Below are 19,452 nucleotides of genomic sequence, written 5' to 3'. Positions count from 1 at the left end.
TGAGTGGGTGGGAAGCCGGCCTTCTTTTCTCAAGACCCAAGTGTTTGTGTCTATTGGTTTTCAAGAGAAGACTCCTTCATCTTTGCCAGGGACGTGGAGAAAGGGACAGAATGTGTTTATCTACCACCCTGCAATGAGGCCCACAGCAGAGAGGGCTGAGGCACCCCACGATTTGCTTTGTGACTCAGGTTTTCACCTAGCTTTTTTTTTTTTTTTTTTTTAGGTCTTTTCCTCATTTCCATTCCCTTTGACCCTGGCATTCTCAAGTCTAGACTTCTCTTGTTTAATTTATCCAGGCGGGGGAGGGGTTTTTCAAGAAGCTGTCCCACCTTCAAATTCCTGCCTCCCCGTCTTACAAGGTGCCCACCGCCTCCCAGTGCCTCCTGAGCTCTCTCTAGTGTCCTGCAGGCCTGTCTGAGGATCTTTCAGTCTGTGAAATCAGTTTCCACTCGTGTGTCTGTTTCTTGTCTGCCAATATTGTCCCTGACCTTTGGGTGCCCTTTGTGTATTTTCATTTTAGGGGGTTTTGGAAGGTGAGCTAGAAATGCCTGTTGTCCTTTTGCCGTGTTTAACCAGAATCCCCCATATTCTATATAGTGTTTTTTGGATGGAATTGCATTAAGGGATGTGTGTGCCTGTATAGATACTCGGTCATATTTACGTGCGCGTGTTTGAATGTGTGCTCGTGTGTACATGTGTACGTATTTGTCAGTTACACCGCTCTGCTGCTGCTGTCCCCCACCCCTCCCCCGCTACAGTGAAAGGGCTGGTTGGGATCCCTGGTCATTTGTCTCCACCTCCTTGCGTGTGGAGTGTGAACTCTGCCCTCCCCTCCAGTTCTCTGGAGAAGGTTGGGAGCCGGAGGCTTCTGGGGCTGCAGGCGCTGTGGAGGGAGTCCAGGCGGGAGTCCGGCGCAGGGAGGAGGGTGGGAGGGGAGTAACTGGAGCCGCGAGTCCTCCACCAGGCGTGTTTGTATCACCTCTTGCGACCGGCATTTCTAATAACCCCATGAAGTACACTTTCTGTCCCTGTGTGTAGAGGAGCAAACGGAAGTGGCTGAGGTGGCCCTTGGACTCCTGGCACTTGCTTCCGTGTGTGTAGAGGGTGCTACTGTCTGCTAGAGGGGACTCACCCTTGGTAGGGGGGCTTTGCCCGAGAGCCCCTTAGTGGTCACTGGGGCAGGTGTGAAGCGATGTGGTCAGTGGTGGCTGGTGTTCGGCATTTGTAGAACCAGGCTCTGTCCCTGCACCATCCTGTGTGTTTATAGCCACAGATCTGTGAGGACGCGGGCTTTGGGAAGGTGGCAGGATGCTTTCCCCTGGGCTGAAGAAAGATGTTCTCTGCCCACGGTCCTCCCTCCTCTAGCCCAGCTTCCAGCCTGTGCTGTGACATCATTCCTGCGGGGAGGCTGTGGCTGTCAACAAAGTCACTGCTGGGACTCTCCTTCTGTGTGCCTGTGCACCGCCTGTCCCTCTCGGAGCTATCCTTAAAGTCATTCGTGTAATTTTCTTAAAAAAATTTTTTTTAATGTTTATTTTGATAGAGTGCGAGGTAGGGGAAGGGCAGAGAGAGAGGGACACATGGAATCCAAAGCAGGCTCCAGGCCCCGAGCTGTCAGCACAGACGGGCTCAAACCCACAAACCGTGAGAGCATGACCTGAGCGGAAGTCAGAAGTCGCTTGACTCACTGAGCCACCCAGGCACCCCTGTGCAGTTTTTTTACATGAGTAGCAAATCGGTTTAGAATTTAGTGACAGTGTTTTATATGACCTTCCTTGCCGAACTCTTTTGAAATAGGAAACAAAAGCAGAGCAGAAGAGCGGAACAGGAGGCAGGTGGCCAGAGTACTCATACTGGCAGAGGGAGAACGCCAGTGTAGCTGGGAGGTGGTTGACCGTATATATATTTTCTTAATGTTTATTTTCGAGAGAGAGGGAGAGAGGCAGTATGTGAGCAGGGGAGGGGCAGAGAGAGAGGGAGACACCGAATCCAAAGCAGGCTGCAGGCTTTGAGCTGTCAGCACAGAGCCTGCTGGCCCCACGTGGGGCTTGAACTCACAAACCGCAAGATCGTGACCTGAGCTGAAGTCAGAAGCTTAACCGACTGAGCCACCGAGGCGCCCCCTTTTTCTGTATGTCATAAAGCTTGTGACCAGTGTGTATTCCTTTTGTTCCTGAAGAGTATTACAGGTAAAGAAAGGAACTGGGGCTAGGATCACCCCCTCCTTGAGGGGGTCTGTCGTAACACTGGTGTGGGATTGCGTTGAATACCATGCTCATTGCCCTGAAGCGGGGGCAGTTGAGTGTTGTTTAAAATGTAGTCGCCGCGGACTCTTTGTCTCAAGAGGGTTTTCTGAGAATTAAAGTGTGTCTGTCTCCTGAGAATTAATTATGGGGTTCACCAACAGATCCTGAACATTGAACAAATTTCTTGCCGTGGTTTTAGAGGCCTGTGCTCTGCATCAGGGCTCTTAAGCTGTGCCACACCAAAGTGGGGACAGGTCCCTTGATCACAGGAGGAGGCGGGCACACGTCCCAGGTGTGGCAGCGCCCAGGCCTGTGGGAGCCCAGAGGTGGGGAAAACGAAGGCTTCGTTGCTTGCACGGGAATCCGGAGGAAGGAGTGCTGTGTGCCAGGCTGACGGTGGGGCGGGGCAGCTTGAGGGCTGGCCTGTGCAGAGCCAGTGTGACAGCTGCCCTTGGCCGAGAACCTTCTAAGGGCAGGCGAGCTCTGGGTCACGTGTGTTGTGTTCCTTGTCTCATTGATTCCTGACGTCAGACCTGGGAGGTGGATAACAGTGTGTTCATCTCTGTTTAATCCACGAGGAAACAGGCCTAAAGTCACAGCCAGTGTGGGGCGGAGTCAAGACACAAACAGCTTGTTTTGGAGAGCGGAGCCTGGTGGCGCGGGGGTGAGACTGGAGGGGCCTGTTTGGGGCCAGGCTCTCGGGCTGGAAGTTCGGGCTTGTTTGTGCCGTGGTGGGAATGCCCGATGCCATGCCGGTAAAAGAGTTACAGCAGGGGCTCCAGATGGACTTTGATCCTGGAGGGGGCCCGAGGGTCAGTCCAGTCCACGAGAGCTGAGCCTCTGTGTGGTCCAGGGAATCAAGGATGGGGCTTGCAAACCCAGCGTGCAGAAGAGGGGCCTGGGAAGTGCTTGGGTCCCTGCAGCGCGCGCCTTCTTTCTCATCTTTAATTTCTGTTGCTTCCTGAACACGCTGTCTGGGAATTGGGGGCTGGGGGTGGGGGCTCTGGTGCCCAATGGTGGGGGCCAGAAACCTCGTTTTCATCCCTTTGTGCTGTCGTCTGCAGGCACCCCTCATACTTTTCCTGCAGAAACCTCGAGGCCGGGCAATTGCAGGTGGAAGGACTGGCAGGGGACGCACAAGTACAGGTCCCTGCTTTTCTCGCTGCTGCCCCAGAAGGAGCCTCTGAAAGCGGGGTGTTGGGGGGGGGGGAGTGGAAGGTTTGACCCCTGCTGTGGCTGAGGGGGAGGCGGCGGAGTTCCCCTGCGAAACCCAGCTAGGATTCCCCACCCCCACGTGTGTCTCATGCCCCTGCTCTATCCTGCTGTGTATGCGAACCTCTTTTAGTTGAATCTGTCTAACTGTAGCGCATCATTTTCCTTTAGAGTAGGGTCAGCAAACTGCGGCTCCGAATCCTCCTGCCTCCTGTTTTTGTAAATAAAGTTTTATGAGAACACGACTCTTCCTTTTGTGCGTGTTGTCTGTGATTGCTTCTGTGCTGCAGTGACAGCCTTGGTAAGAGTGGAGTGGCCGTGGTGGGGACTGTGGCCGCAAAGCCTGACATACTATTTGTCCTTTCACAGAAAAGGGGTTCTGGGGACAAGGTTGGAGTCTCGTTGCCGACACAAAAAATGTCTGAGAATTTGAAGTAGGTGGCGTGTGGTGCCTTTCTTACATTAAAGTTCTCTTCTGTCGGAGAAGAGAACATGCCTTTGGCATGTTGCAAAAGGGTGGAATTACTTATTAATCTTCTAGCTGGCTTTTGTGGCGATGGTTCTTCACGTCTGACCGAGATTTAACAAGTGTACTGACTAATGACCACGTCCTTTCCGGCCCCACCGGTTGTTTTCTCAAGCATTTACCCAGCCTGCTCTCAGTTTCCACTCCTGTCGGATCAGGGTTTTTGATATGTTTTGTGTGGCAGTGGGGTCTTTCTGTTCCTTCTCTACAGGGACATTCTGCCGCCTTTTCCCCCCACCCTGGTCTGGGAGTTCTGCCTGTGCCGCACTGTTCTGGCACTGTGTCAGTGGGTCGTGGGTCGTCCGTGATCGACTGGCCCTGCTCTGAGAGAGCATCTTGGAGCTGGGGCACACAGTGGGTCCTTCCTCAGTGTTGGTGCTGTCTCCGGGTGTCCTGAGGGTTAAAGTCCTGTAGTCTTGTGACCTTGAACAGGTTACTGCTCCGCCCCAACTACGCCTTCGCGTCCTCTGTAAAGCAGGTTGGTGGCAGTAGCATCTTCCAGAAAGGGCTCTTGGGAGGAGCCCTGTGAGGGCACGTGAGTCGTGGCTGGTCAGCAGGGTGCCTGGCTCTCAGGAGTGAACGTGTAGCTGCAGTGGTCCCCGGGTGATTTATAGGCCGTCCCAGATCACCTGGCCAGGGGGGCTTCTGACTCTGGCCGGGACCCAAGCAGAGTGAAATTAATCCTGTTCCCGGAAATAGCTTTTGATAAGATGGGAGTACAGGGAGGTTTTCCCTTTGGTGGGCAGATAACAGACCGGCTCAGTAACCTGCTTGACAGGTGGGGCTACTGTCTGGAGAGGCGGGGCTTGGGTATTAAGTTGCCTTTGTTGGCGAATCTTTCTGGTGGTTTCTATGCCAGCAAATCCTGGGCCTCTTGAGCTTTTTTAGATAACTTGCCAGAATATGCATGCAGACCTTTTTTTTTTTTTTTTAAATGTTGGTTTATTTTTGATAGAGCAAGATGCCCACTTACTAGCTGGGAGGGGCCGAGAGAGCAGGGGACAGAGGATCAGAAGCTGGCCAGCCCCAGGCTGACAGCAGAGAGCCTGATGCAGGGCTCAAATTCACAACCCCAGAGATCATGGCCTGAGCTGAAGTCAGACACTTAAACTGACTGAGCCGCCCAGGTGTGCCTCTCTTCACACATGGATCTTAGGCCCTTTTTTTCTGTGCCTAATGGCAATATTTTCATTTAGGCCAGCCATTTTTCACAATGCTCCAGGACCCTGCGGTGTGCCTCCCTGGTGTCTCAGAGTGGCCGCTGGGGGAGAGAGTGGGTTACAGTGTAGGGGGTGGGGTGTAGGCCGGACCCCTCCTGTCAGGGCATCCCTGGCTGTTGTGTATGTAATACGGAGGGTCCAAGTTAGGTTTTATTTGGGGAAAGAAAATTAATTGTTACCTGCAAAAGGGAGAGAAAGCAGTGGCTACAAGCCAAGCGTGGTCATGCCCATCTGCAAGGACCTGGTGCGTCTCAGCCAGTTCTTGTCCCACGGATCCGGGCGTGAGTCAGGCTTGAATGAACATGCTTCTGATCCACCGAGAACGACGTTCTCTCGCCTTGACCGGCCTCATGATTCACAGCCAGATATTTGCCTGCACTTTTCTGCCATCTGATGAGGCCAGTCAAGCATGTTGTGTGTGTATGTGTGTGTGTTGGTGGGTAGCAACTCAGCAGATACCTGTAAGCCGTTCAAACTCCTATTAACAGTTAATGCTCTCGGCCTGAGGTTTATGAAAACCAAGGGGCAGGCAGAGTAGCCAGTTGGGTGTGGGGCTGGGCTGGGCCCCAAGTATGGCAATAATACCGGAGTGACTATATTTGTGTTTTAGATTTGTGTCCAGTGAAATCTGGCCTAATGAAAGGAACTTGGTATGCTCTCAGGCTGGTGTCTGTAATCTAAAGGCCAGACGGTAAATCGGTTATGCTTTGTGGGCCTCCTAGGCCTCTGCTGCATATTCTTCGGACTGTCAGTAACTCGGCGACCCCAGTCCTAAAGGGAAAACGGGGGCCGGGAGACCCTGCGTCTGTACGGTCTTCCCATCCAGCGTTAGATGAGAGGTATCCGGCCCCTCCCCGACAGGTGCTGTCTCCATAGCAACGGTGACTCGGTGGCACTGCCCGGCAGCATCCCAGGTTAGGTCAGAAGACACAATGCAGTAGCACGTGTGTGGCAAGAGACGGCCACCTTGACCGGGAGTCATTCCTAAATGCTGTGGCTGTGGGTTTTTCACACTGGCGTGTTTGATTTTTAGAACCGGCTGCCACTTGTGAAATCTTGCTGTGGCCCCTCCGTTCTGTGGACAGGGAGGCTGAGGGCAAGAGAGGCCACTAACGTGGCCCGCAGGTGCAGAGCTTGGGTGAGAAAGCAGGAGGGGGGGGGGGCATCAAAAAACTGCGCGCGCAGGTTGAATGTGGGCGTTAGTTCAGCGCGTGCTTGTGCTGGCTTTTTTGAAGCCCCGTTTGCAAGGGGTCCCAGCGCAGTAGGGACTCAGCTATTTGCTGAATGGTTGGATTTCTTGGGAGGGCCTCAGGCAACAGCTGCGGGCCAGCTAACGGTCGTGGACGGAATTCTCAGTTCCCGGGAGACTGGATCCCCTTGGCCCGGGGTTTTTCTTTAACTTTTCCCAGGGGTGCCAGGAGTCAGGGTGCGGTCAGGCTTCCGGTCTCCCAGTGCTTCCTGGGGGTGGGGGTGCAGACAGGTTAGTTCTCAGAAGTGTGTTGTCCCCAGGAAGGCCCAAGAGAGCCACCTGTGTTCACTCTGACCTCTGCCCGTGGGCCCAGGCAGTGCGGAATCAATCCAAGAAAGACCTGTTTGTATTCGTGAACTGGCAGGAGTTTGGACTGACAGATTTGAAGAGGACTTTTGATCACTATCTGTGGAAACAAGTATTTTCCGCCAGGTCTTGCAATTGAAAGACCTTCGATGTGTCAAAACCATTAAGGTTTCGTGTGGGCATTGGATAGGCTGGTCGATAATGTTTTCTTCTCTTTGTCAGTTTGGTTTTTAATTTGGTAAAGGACTCTGTAGTTACATAAGTTTAACAGTGCTAAATGTGTAGTCCCGCAAGGCCGGTGGCCAGGCAGGGGGCTTTATTCACGCTGGTTTTATTCAGCGCTGTGTGTAGGTTCACGGGTCAGGTGAAAGCCGTGGTCAGGGGTGGCAGAGAGGAGCAGTTTTCATCACTGTGCCCAAGTGAAAAATTCTGAAACAGGTTCCTTATTGATTAGCTGTGTGACTGTGGGTGGTCCCGTCGTCTCTGCGGGCTGGACATGGGGAGGGGAGGGCCCAGCCTGCTGTCTGCTGCATCCCAGGCCCAGCTCAGTGCTAGGCACAAGGCAGTGCCTAGTAAAAGCCTATTAATGAGTGTATTCTCTGTTGTAACCGGTTACTGTAAATCCAGTGACTTAGAACAACACAGACCTATCCTCTTACAGTTCTGGAGGTCAGGAGTCTCAGGTGAATCTTACTGGGCTGCATACAGTCAAGGTGTGGGCTGGGCTGGTTCCCTCTGGAGGCTCCACGGGAGAATCGTTTTCTTGCTTTCTCCAGCTCCTAGGGGCTCCTGCACCTCTCTGCAGTGGCCCCACTGATCCTCGAAGAGCGCGCCCCCCAGCCTTAGCTCCGGATGCCACGCCTTTCTGACTGTGGCCCTCCTGCTCCATGTCCTAGGGACCTTGTGATTACAGTGGCCCTGTCCACATAATCCAGGATAATATCCCCATCTTGAGATCCTTACGTGAATCATACATATCTGCAGAATCCCTTTCTCGCTGCTAAGGTAAGGAAGTCACAGGTCCGGGAGTTAGGATGTGAACTTCTTGGTTATGCAGCATGCCACACAAGTTTGTAAAAAGTACTAAGTAGGCAAGTCCCTAAGGGCCCAGTTCACAGTCCAGGGAATAATTTGCCCTGCCTGGGCCCCTCCCCCTTGTGCTGAGCCCTGCCCGGTCTCCTGGCTGAGCAGTAGGGCCTCTTCCCTGGTGCTCTCCCCACTCCCATCTGTTTCCCTCCTGGAGACTTTTTTTTTAAGTTTATTTATTTATTGTGAGAGAGAGCGAGTAGGGGAAGGGCAGAGCGAGAAGGAGAGAAAGAATCCCAAGCGGCCTCCGATGCAGGGCTCGATGCAGGGCTAGGACTAGAACTAGAACTGGAAACGAACCCGAACTAACGAACCTGTGCCGTGAGATCGCGACCTGAGCCAAGAGTCTGGACGCTTAACTGAATGAACCACCCAGGCGCCCCTCCCTCCTGGAGACTTTTCAAAGTGCTTGCTCAAGGCTTTTTCTTTTAGGCTCAGGGTCAGCAAAGTTTTCTTACCTGTGGCCGCATGGGGGTATCACACATTCTTTGTTTTTTTAAACAAAGGTGAAAACGATTTAAAAAATCATTCTTAGCTTGAGGGCTTTATGACAGGCCATTGGCCGGTCGCTGACCAGTGTTTGCCACCCCTTGGGGACTGGGACTGTAAGCTCTGTGACGCAGGCTCCACATGTTGCCATCACCGCCCACCCTGGAAGTTTCCAGGGCTTGTTAGTAGTGTGGGGTGTGTGGGTGTGGTGTTTTGTATTTTTATCTGCATGATCTTTTGATTTGATAGAAGTGTCTAGAAGTTAGATCTCTTCTGATCTTAATAGAGAATTTCAAGTTGACTTACATTTGATAGCCTGTTAAATGCCACTTATTCTGATGAAAATGAAATCTAGTCCCTGCCCTGAGCGTGGGGGAGGGATGTTGTTCCTAGCTGGGACTTTGGGGCCTGGCAGGGCAGAAACTCCCTGGAGCCAGCGCCGGGGAGGGAAGTTTAAAGAAAGGGGTATGTTCTGGAACTCCTGGGCACCAAAATCAGAAATTGGACACGTTTGGCCAGTTTCCATTCCTGGTCACTCTGCTCCTGGCACACGAGGCAGGCGCGTTGGGGGAGGGTTGCTGGCATGTAACATGGAAACTTGGGAGCTGTGAGCACTTTCGAGCGTTTCTGGTTGGTTTCTTCATGGAGGCTGATTCTCCTACACATCTCTTTCACTGTCAGGATTTCTTGAATGAAAGGGTGGATGTTCCCGGCTTTGTGTCAGAACCAGCTTGGTTCACACTTGGCGTGGCACCAGGCTCCGTGTGATGTCACTGTCCCCTGGTTCGCTTTTCTTGGCCTCGGTTTATAATTGATCTTTGCCTCTTTGCCCCTTGCGCTTTATACAAAGTCTTGGATCATAATATATAGGGTTTAACTGAGAGTCATCTCTGGGGGTGCAGAACACTTTGCCAGCACACTGCACGTGTTCCCTCTGGCCTGCGTGGCTTCGGCATAGTATAAGACGGCAAAGCGTACTGCTGCGGCCACCAAGGTCTTTTTATTACCAGTGGATGTTTTTACGGTTCCCTCCATTTTGTCACTAAAGACATCAGCGCTATGCCTAAGTGGATGGTTTAGCTTTCTTCCCATCCATTAATTCCAACGGGAAGTGGTGGGCACTTCTCCGAGTTTATCATGATCAAGTTTTAGAACCTGTGGCCCTGAGTCCCCAGTGCCTGCCATGTGGCACTCGCCCGCCCTCCGCAGGCACACACTAGGTGTTTGAGTGAATGCATGAGTGAGTGAATTAATGCTTTAACGGCTAATAGACTCGGTGAAGCACGTTAGGAAGTCAGAAAGCGGCAGGGGGAAGGGGCTTCTTTCTTGGTCATCCCCTCAAGATTTTCTGAGTGGAGGGGGCGGTGTCATCGCTACGGCCCCCCAAGTGGTCTCTCCCTGGGAAGTCCTTGCTTCCTCTTCTATGCCTGCGCCCCAGAGAACCCCGCTTCTGTTCCCCTCGCAGGTGTTTTTCTCTGGAGGCTGGTTCTTTAGTTTGAAACACAGCTGTTCCTGAAGACTTACTGATTTTGGTGGCTTCCCTTTGATTTGGTTTTGCTCATCCTTGAAATGAACAGCCTTCCACAAGCAGGTTGCGTACCTCCCCGCTCTGCCTTAGTTTTCACGTTAGGTCGATACAGTGGTGAGGATTTGTTTTTTCATCTTGAAGAGCGGTCCTTGACTTGGCCGGAGGACTCTGTGTGGAAAAGTTTACGTTTCTGTGTCACTGATGAGCAGTAGACTCTGGTCAGTTCAGACAGAGTAAGACTTCTGAACTTGGGTTGGGGAAGGTACCTACAATGAAACACTCTTTAAATGTGGGCGAAACAGCCTGTGCACGGTGAGGGTGTTTTTCTGGGGACAGAATCCAGGGCTTTCTTCAGGTCGTCAAGGAGATCCATGATCCCTGAAGGATTCAGCCCCCTGGCTCAGGGACTTTGGCGGATTAACACTCTTTTTTCTTTCTTTCTTTTTTTTTTTTTTTTTTTCCTTTCTTAACATTTCAAAGGCAGATCGGGAGCGGTGCCGAGAAAAATTTCCTTACTAGATGACATTTCATCGCAATGTCCGATCGTTTGGGGCAAATAACCAAGGGCAAGGATGGGAAAAGCAAGTATTCGACTCTCAGCCTGTTTGATAAGTATAAAGGAAAATCAGTAGACGCGGTCAGATCCTCAGGTAAGAACCGGGCTGGAGGCCAGTTCTTTATGCTTTCCCTTCCGTGAGAAACTCCAGGTCCTGAACTGTGAGGACCCAGGGTCCCTGCCTGGTCAGATGGTCTTCGGGGCACGGAGTGGTCACCAGGCAGTTCTGGGGACGTGCAGTCACCCCCTGCTCCTGTTCGATGTCCGATTTCGAGCAGGAATACCCCATCTCTGCCACAGTGGGATTGTTTCCTTAACCGTCTTACCTCGTTGGCCACAGATAGTTCTTCCCCTGTGAGGTAGAATGGAACTGACTTTGCATCAGAGCAACCAGTTTTAGGCTTCAGGGTTCTGACGTTTTGGACCTTTTGTCCACACCCCGGGAGGATTTTGTGGATGTCAAGGGCCCTGCTGAGCCTCGGGCCCGGCCCCGGGGCTAGGTGGAGGCTGGCCCTTGGGTCCTGCCAGGGAGGCCGGAGCAGTCTCAACTTGCGGAGAGGTGGTTACCGTGTGGGCCGGAGGTTTCTGGGCCCGGCTCCCCGCCCCGTCATAAACTCCCCACGCCTGCTCCTGCCCGCTAGTAAAGTGGAAGCCTCTGAAGACCTCAGCAGCTCCCAAGTGTCTGAGGCCTCGGTGAAGGGCTCGTAAAGTGGCGAAAGCAGCTACCAGGCCATTTGGTCTGTTGGCACAGGGCCACCCTTGGTGGTGGTTTGGCCGTCTGTCGTCGTCGTCGCTTAGAGCTTGCGAGAGCTTCTGAAGCTCCTCCCCTGCCCCCACCCCTCTCTCCCTACAGTTATTCCTCGACATGGCTTACAGAGTCTCGGGAAAGTTGCCACAGCCCGGCGTATGCCGCCACCTGCAAACCTGCCAAGCTTGAAGTCTGAAAACAGAGGAAACGACCCCAACATCGTTATAGTTCCCAAGGACGGAACGGGATGGGCAAACAAGCAGGATCAGCAAGACCCAAAGAGGTGGGAGCCGAGGGGGCGGGTGTGGGTGGCGAGCCGGGGCCTCACGGAGCCCGGCAGCTCCCTTTCCTTCTGCAGAAGGCAGAGCTGGAGAACCGGGTGACCCCAGAGGAGAGAGGCTGCCTTTGCTCGGACTCCCCCTGCTTGGTTGGTTCTTCCTCCCTGCCTTCGCTTTTCCTGGCTTCTGGAGCTGATGCAGCCTTGCCTCTGTGGGCCGCCTTGTCCCCAGTGACCAGTGTCCCCTGTGCCTTATTAGGAAGGACCTCCTCCCCCCAGAGGGGCTTATGCAATGCCTCAGAGCCAGTGCCTGAGCCAGTAAGGGCCACTGTGGCCAGAGCGGGTGCTTGAACGCTCCATTCTGGGGCATCCTGTGTGCTGGGCTCCGGGTTGAGGGGGCCGACTTCTAAGTGCGGGGTCAGCGGCGTCCCACACAGACTGCTGCGGTTAGTTGCTCCAAACAGACCCAGTTATGAAGGGTGGCAACCCAGAATCCTCATTATTGGGGGCGGGTGTGCAGCCTCTGTAGGCTCACTCACCCCTCTGCCAGCATACCACCTCCGGGAGCCTTCGGAGGCCCAGGGTCTGGCACAGAAATCCCCATCACGGCAACGGAGTGAATGTCGTGGCTGCTGCCGCGTAGTGTGGCCGGTGCCAGCTCTGCCCCGGGCCCGTAACCTGGGCCGTTCCCTCCTGCCCAAGTCCGTGTCCCTCCCCTTCCACTGCAAGTCTTCTGGGCGCCAGCCAGGGGAGAGGATTTGGGATTTGCACTGGGAAGGGACCAGAGAGGAATGGGACCCTGATGCTGGGGTTTGCCCGTCGGGGGATGAGAACAAAACTCGGTCCCGTGCGTCTTCCTGCCCTCCGTCTCTTGTGCCCTGGCTGCCTGGATATCTCGGGATCTAGACAGTAAACGACCCAGGGTGCAGCCTGCCAGCCAGTGTCCTTTTCTCTCACCGGGAACGGCCGCGGTAGCTTCTGTAAAACTTCGCGCAGTTACTTCACACAGGATGTAGAGAGGGAGCACGTAACTCGTTCGGATGAGCATAGGGTAGCAGTAACCAAAATAGGGTCTGAAAAGCTGTTTTTAAAACTTCTCCCACGATTTGTTTAGGGGTCATACTGGGCTGGGGGTGTGGCCCGACTTTCAGAGGCAGCCAGGCTACCTATACTACTAGCTTTGTGGAACTCAGAGAATTGCTTGATCGGTGCGCTCCGGCGTCCTTCTGTGCAGTAGGACTACCGCCTTGCCTGGTGGTTGTAAGAAATAGACCGGGCAGCGCGAGTCACGCACCTGGCACAGAACCTGGCAGAGGACACGCGGGCAGGTGCCGCTACCACCGCTGTCATTCTAGAGTTCACGCGGTAGATGCTACAGGTTCTCTGATGAAACGGACATCGTACGTTCCAGCACGAGTGTTGCGATGCCGCTGCTACGGGAAGTCCCAGAGAGAGGACGAGGCATCGCTTCCTCCTCGTGTCGGCTCCCACCGACACGGGCACGGGAGGGATGAGGCGGCTTTCGTGGGGCCGGTCGCGCTGAAGCATGCCAGCCAGGGAAGAGGTAGAAACAGAACACTGGACAAGGCCGTGGACCCCAGGCGCCGGTCCTCTGTTGCCCCGGGGCCACGTCCTCCTTTGGAGTGTCAGGGAGGTGACAGAGTGAGGGCCACAGCTGCTGGGACTCCGTGCTGACGTTTGGAGAACACAAAAGCAACACTCGCTGGAAGCTTCTGTTGTAGGTAGGAGGTGAAGTAAGAGATGAGTGGCCTTCATTACGTAGGAATCCTGCCCGGGGAGTTCCTTGGATCACATAAACCCTGGAAGCCTGTGTGTGGAGCATTTGGCTTCAGCTTACTGGGGAGCCCCTGGCGTTGGGCGACTGGCGGAGTAGACTGCTGCCCTCCTTGGGTCCCATCGGGATGAGGGAGTGGGCTGGAAGGCTCTGGGTGAGCAGACGTCTTCCTCGGAGCCCCTTTTTGTTTGGGGACTGTGTCTCGACTCACCCCGCCTTCTGGGGAGCACGCTTGGGCAATATCTCTTAAGCTTCAAAACCTCTTTTGATCCAGCAGTCCTGTTTCTAAGAACTTAGACTACTGGACTACCTACACAAAAGGGTGCCAAGTTATGTGTAAAAAGTGCTCGTTGCGGTTTCGCCGGTAATGGGAAAAAAAGATGGGGATTGTTAAGTTAGGGCCTGTCTAGCCGGCTACACTGTGTCACTAGAACAAAGAGGTAGATCCAGGCGTTGTCCTAAAAACATGTTCGATACAGTAAGTGGGAAACAGGTTACGAATTGTGTGTGTGGTGTTAAAAAAAATACTATGTTCATACACACACACACACACACACACGTATATATAGAAAAATCTGCTTGGCATCTCTCTCTGGAGGATGAGATCGTGACAAATCCTGTGTTCTCTATATTTATACGTTTATTTTCACTATGGGCATGTATTTCTTCTATAAGCCAGGAGAAGAAAAAAATCACGTCGCGAAGCAATCTGTCCCCTGTACAGCTATGAGCTCTTGGTCAAGAGCGAGGGGCTCAGAGCCCCTTCGCTGTGCTGACTCAGTTTCCCTGTTGGCAGCCCCTGCAGCACCTGTTTGTGGGGAACCTCTAGCCTTTGCAGGAAAGCCCTGCCAGGGGGCCGAGGACCGTCCTGCCCGGCAGACGTCAGCGGGCAGGCCTCGGATGGGGCCCGGCTTCTTGTGGGCTCTGAGGCGTCAGAGGCTGCTGGAGAGGTTCTGTGCTGCCTCTGGGCCACCGAGCAGCCGCCGCTGTGGGAAGCGCGGAGGGGACCACGCGTGCCCATCTGACCCCTGCGCCCCCTGCCTTGTCCAGTTCCAGTGCGACGGGCTCTCAGCCGCCGGAGTCGCTGCCGCAGCCGGGTTTGCAGAGGCCTGTCTCCAGCTTACAGAAGCCGACACAGTCGAGCAGCCAGGAGGTAGGTGCCGCGTGACCTGCTCCTTCCAGGGGTGAGCCTGGCGGGTGGCTGCGGAAAACGAGCGTGGGAGGTTGTCCTGGTTCCCGGGAGGTGCCTGAACGCGCGGCTCTTGGAGAAAGACCCCAGGTGCAGAACGGAGTACGGACACCTAATTTGCTTCCTGGTGACTTACCTGGAGGCATGGTCGCTGGGGCCAGCTATACGCTAGGTCAGGGTCCCCTGAATGTGCGCCGTGGGGACTGGTTAGGCCACGGGAACGTTTGGGGTCAGGTAAGTTGGAAAAATGAAGCATGCTCCTTTACTGTCACACTTCTCATCAGTGTCTTTAACGTGCTGACGTGTGCTGTGACTCTGTAAAGACACAGTGGGGACAGCATCCCCCAACTCATTTGTCCTGGGAAATCTTTCTAACTGACTGACTTTAGAGACTACTGTCCCTCAGAACACACTTGGGAAATACTGATCTGTGACCCTTTATTTGTTGATGCATTTAAAGTGTTTTCCCCGGGGGGGGGGGGGGGCCGCGGCTGGCTCAGTCAGTAGAGCACGCAACTCTTGATCTCGGGGTTGTGAGTTTGAGTCCCACGTTTGGTATAGCGATTGCTTGAAAAATAAAGTCTTAAAATAAGTAAATTAAATAAATAAAGTGTTTTCCTAAGCAGGAAGTTAGGATTTAACCGAGCCGGGGCTTGTAATATATTCAGCCCCTCCGAGTCCGTCTGGGTTTCGCGGCCAGCAGGAGGGTGGGTGTACTTAGCTGGTAGTTAGAAATCTGGATGAGAGGTCTCCTAATCCTGTAGAAAACCGCAAGGCGCGTGGACGGGTACCTAGCATTTGGCAGCTCTCTGGAAGACAACCTGAACGGTGTGCTCTCGTTCTGTACTGTGCCCTGGGCAGCAGAAGGTCTGGGGTGCCACCCAACCACGGGGGACAGTGTATGGGTCTGCCAGAAGGGCACCCTCCCCCACCCAACACTGAATTGTGCCTTTGGAACTAAAGGGAAAGGAAAGAGAGGTCCACATTCATGCGGAACTCTCTGTTCATTGGCCTGCATCCATGGGTGCCGTCACGCAGTCAGAGCACAGAGAGTCGAGTCTGGATCTGTCTCCCGGGATCGGCAGCTCAGAGATTGGAGAGCCTCGGTTTGACAGCCCTGGCTGGATGTCCGACTCCCCTTCAGAGCCGCCCGAAGGGTGTCTGTTATGTGGCCGTACCCAAGCACGGCGGGGTCTAGGCTGGGGCCTGGTGTGGTCCCGGCATCTGTCAACAAACTGCTGGAGGTCAGAGCCCTGTCCTGGGGCTGGCACGCCGCTCGCTCCGTCCAGAGCGCAGCCCTTCCCGCCATGGTGGGAATGGGACCCCCAGCGTTTCCCAGCCCCTAAAGCCTCGCCTCAGGCATGGCAGCCTTCTAATGGCAACGTTAGTAACCCCTCCTCGGCCCCGGGAGCCCTTCTCTAACCGGTCAGTGCCTCTGGTGGGCGAGGGCAGGGGCGTCCTCGTGCGGCCTGCGGACGCCGAGTGGGAGGCTGTGGGACAGGCGGTGCCCCTGTGCCTCCTGGGGACCTGGCAGCCCCGGTGGCACTGCCCTGTGACGTTGCGGGCACATCCCTTCTGTGGTCTGTGTGCGTGTGTGCGGGGGGCCTGTCTGTGGCTACCCCAGGGCGCTGAGGGCAACTCCTGATCGGTAAATGGATTGTTACGCCTGGCCGGCTCCACGTGGAAGGTGAGAGACGCCGCCGTCTGCCCTGAGCTTGGTGGTACTGGAGGCGGGGGTGCTGAGAAAGGGTGATTATTTAACGTGAGGTCTGACTCAGGAAGTGCTGCCCCAGCTTTGTTTTGTATGTTTGCACCTTCAGTTGGAGGGGAAGGCCGTTGGTTGAATGTTGTCGGGAGAGGCAGATGGGCTCAGTGGTTGGGGACTCCTGGGGCTTGGGACACAGGCAGAGTGGGGCGAAGTCCTGGTCCTGCCCTCTGGGCTGGGCCCGGTCGCTCCTTTCTGAGCCTCCGCTGGGATAGGACTAGAAACTTCCCAGGGTGTGGGAGGATTCGCTCAGGCAGGGTGTGCCCAGCACAAAGCCTCGCCTGCAGTGAGTTTTCAGCACGCTCAACCCCTCGGCTTGTGTGCGAGCCAGGCAAGTGTGGACTAGCGGAGGAGGGAGGCCTCTCACTTGAGTAGTTGTGCCTTGGAGAACGACAGTAATTATGGAGAGCGGTGCGGTGGCCCTTCCAGCGGAAGATCAGACACGCCAGCCTCCCGTGCCGATGCTCCTCGGTTCGCAGTGGCACACGGGTTATGAGACACGTGTTAGAATTGGGGTCTGGTCTTTATCTCTGGAGCAAGGCCTCGTAGCTGCCAGTATTCCGGAGTGTCGCACGAAGCGGATGTGGGTTGGAGTCCTGGCTGGGCTGTGGAACCAGCCGTGGGAGCTGCCCCCGCCCCCCGCGCCGTGGGCCCAGGCTGCCGTGCCCAGGCGGGGAGCTGGGTAGAAAGCAGGCCGACCGGGCTGGCTTTGTTTTCATTTCCTTCCTTCTTTCAGAACACAAATTCAGTGCCAGGTGGACCAAAGTCATGGGCACAGCTGAATGGAAAGCCAGCAGGACACGAAGGTGGTAAGTGTGGTCGGGTGGCGTTGGGCTGGGTGGGAGGGAGGGAGGAGTGCCTTTTCCGGACGGTTCTGCCCAGGTCTAGGCAGCCCTTGGCCAAAGCTTTGTGGGATCTCTCACCCGAGTGAGCTGCTACCCTGAGGAGCCTTACCTCTGCCCCCGGGGGTGGGGGCGCTGCATCTGCCAGGCCTGTCCGCTCCCTGGTTTCACTGAACGTTACTACTCCTGACATCCCCCCTGGGGGCTGTGGAGAGGCTGGGCGCTGGCTCTGCTGCTCTTGGACTCCGCCGTGTGGTTGGTGCCCTTGCTACCTGCTCAGCGGTGTGGCCGACATGCGCCTACTTCCTCTCCCTGGGGCCTGCAAGGAGGAGGTGTGGTGTGGTGTGGGGCGAGCTTCGGGCCTGGGTTTCTAAATAAGCCAGGCCCTGGGAGTTGGGCTGCTTGCTCTTTGGTTGGTGACACCAGAGCATTCACGGCTCACGCGGTCCTTGGTACCGTTTATGTCGCGCCTGACACGGGAAGTGTCAGAGGTGTTGCCCGCAGGACCTCAGCCGCGGCAGCTGTGCAGAGGGAAGATGGCGGGGAGGAGCAGGAGGGGGAGATGGTGAGAGGGCTTCCCGGGCAGGCCCAGAGCCGAGGGGAGGGCCCACCTGGGCAGAGAGGGCGCCAGACTGCTCCACTCCCCACCCCCCAGCCACCACTGATAGCTCGAATGTTTCTAGCATGTTGTACGGACCAAACTGGGCGATGCCCCCGTACGGGAAGGAGAGGGCTGCAGGTGGAAGTGGCGGGCCACGCTTGCTCTTCCTCCCACCACCCTTCCCCCACCGGCCTCCCCACCGCGGCGCCCTTGGCCTTCTGCATGCCCCTGGCGGCCAAGACTTCGCCAGCTGCCTTCTGTAGCTCGTGTAGAGAAACAGCGAACATCCTGCCTGCCCTAAACCCTCCGCTCCTACCCGGCACGTACCCCTTCTGGGCGGGAGTCCTGTGTGGTTGGAGGCTCTGTCCCCAACACGTCAGTCATTGTGCCCACTGACGTCAGACTCCGGCTCCTGTGGAGGGGCTAAGGGCAGGAGGGAGCTTTACGGATTCTCCAGTCCGTGGGGTGAGGTGGAGGGGGCAAGATAAGCGGGGGCGGGGGGCAAGGGGAGCGGCGACCAGCATTTCAGTCCCCTAAAATTAGGTCTTTAAAGAGGCTTTTTACAGAGAGTGCTCACTAGACTGTGTTAACAGTGGTCTTTGCTTTCTACAGCTTTTACTCTGTGGGTTAGGATTTTTTAAAGTAAATCACATGCATTCATTTTTATTTAAAAAGAACTGCAGAGGGGTGCCTGGGTGACTCCGTTAGTTAGGTGTCCGACTTTGGCTCAGGTCATGATCTCGCGGTTCATGAGTTTGAGCCCCACGTCGGGCTCTGTGCGGACAGCTCGGAGCCTGGAGCCTGCTCGGATTCTGTGTCTCCCTCACTCTCTGCCCCTCCCCCACTCGCACTCTTGTCTCTCTCAAAAATAGACATTAAAATTAAAAAGAAAATAAAAAATAAAACCTGCAGAGAGAGTATTAAAAAAATACTAGAGTAGGGGCACCTGGGTGGCTCAGTCAGTTAAGCGTCTGACTTCGGCTCAGATCATGATCTCACGGTTCGTGGGTTTGAGCCCTGTGTCGGGCTCTGTGCTGACAGCTCGGAGCCCGGAGCCTGCTTCAGATTCTATGTCTCCCTCTCTCTCGGCCCCTGCCCCCCTCTGTGTGTGTGTGTGTGTGTGTGTGTGTGTGTGTGTGTGTGTGTGTCTCTCTCTCTCTCTGTCAAAAAGAAAACAAACATTAAAAAAAACAATACAAAGAAATACTAGAGTAAATTGGTACAGCCCCTTGGCGGGCAGCTTGGTGCTATCAGAATACTAATGTGTGCACCCTTTGACCTAGCATTTCCACGTGGAGGAAGATCACCCCAGAAATGATGCTTGCCGATGTGAGAAATGGCGTATATTCAAAAGATACTCATTGCAAAATTGTGGTAGGGAAAGATGGGAAACAGTCACTTGAAAGGTCCATTAAATGTTGGTGCTTTAAAGAAATACTACTTGCCTCTAGGGAAAAAAAAAAGTAGTTTTCCACGGATCTGGCAAGATCTCTAGGATATATTCTTAAATGAAAAAAAAAGTTCAGAATAATATGTAGAGTATGTTACTATTCATGAAAAAAAATTGGGACGAGGGAAAGTGTACTTATAGAAAATGTACGTGCCATCAAAAAAAAAAAAAAAAAAAAAAGTCTCCGGAAGGAAGCCTGAGAGGGAGGGGGGGAAGCCGCCTGTTTTCTCAGGGCGTCAGAAGTAGGCAGGTGGGCACGCAGGCAGGAGGGAGTCGTCTGTTTGTACTTTTCTATGCTTCTTACTTTTGAACCATGTGATTGTGTTTCTTATGAAAAATAAGTGATCTAGAAAAGAATTCTAAAACA

At 54.5% G+C, this 19,452-nt stretch overlaps 1 protein-coding gene across 12 annotated transcripts in view; it reads left to right on the top strand.

The window, feature by feature from the left end:
* PRRC2B (proline rich coiled-coil 2B) overlaps nucleotides 1–19,452 on the top strand; it is a 90,417-nt gene that overhangs the window by 17,741 nt on the left and 53,224 nt on the right. For 10 of the 12 annotated variants that reach the window (XR_008290884.1, XM_053204493.1, XM_053204489.1 and 7 more), the window contains exons 2-5: nucleotides 10,343–10,512; nucleotides 11,272–11,449; nucleotides 14,289–14,391; nucleotides 16,929–17,001. Coding sequence is in view for 10 of the 12 variants with exons in the window: in XM_053204493.1 (XP_053060468.1) it covers nucleotides 10,398–10,512; nucleotides 11,272–11,449; nucleotides 14,289–14,391; nucleotides 16,929–17,001 (469 nt within the window). In the remaining 2 variants the exon portion in view is untranslated. Of the gene's footprint in view, nucleotides 1–10,342; nucleotides 10,513–11,271; nucleotides 11,450–14,288; nucleotides 14,392–16,928; nucleotides 17,002–19,452 lie in introns of those variants that run through there. The other 2 variants (XM_053204484.1, XM_053204491.1) reach the window with 2 other exon arrangements.

This window comes from Acinonyx jubatus, chromosome D4 (genome assembly GCF_027475565.1).
Source record: "Acinonyx jubatus isolate Ajub_Pintada_27869175 chromosome D4, VMU_Ajub_asm_v1.0, whole genome shotgun sequence".
NCBI lineage: Eukaryota > Metazoa > Chordata > Mammalia > Carnivora > Felidae > Acinonyx > Acinonyx jubatus.
Note: the sequence above shows the minus strand (reverse complement) of the source record. Positions and strands in the feature narration are given on the sequence as shown.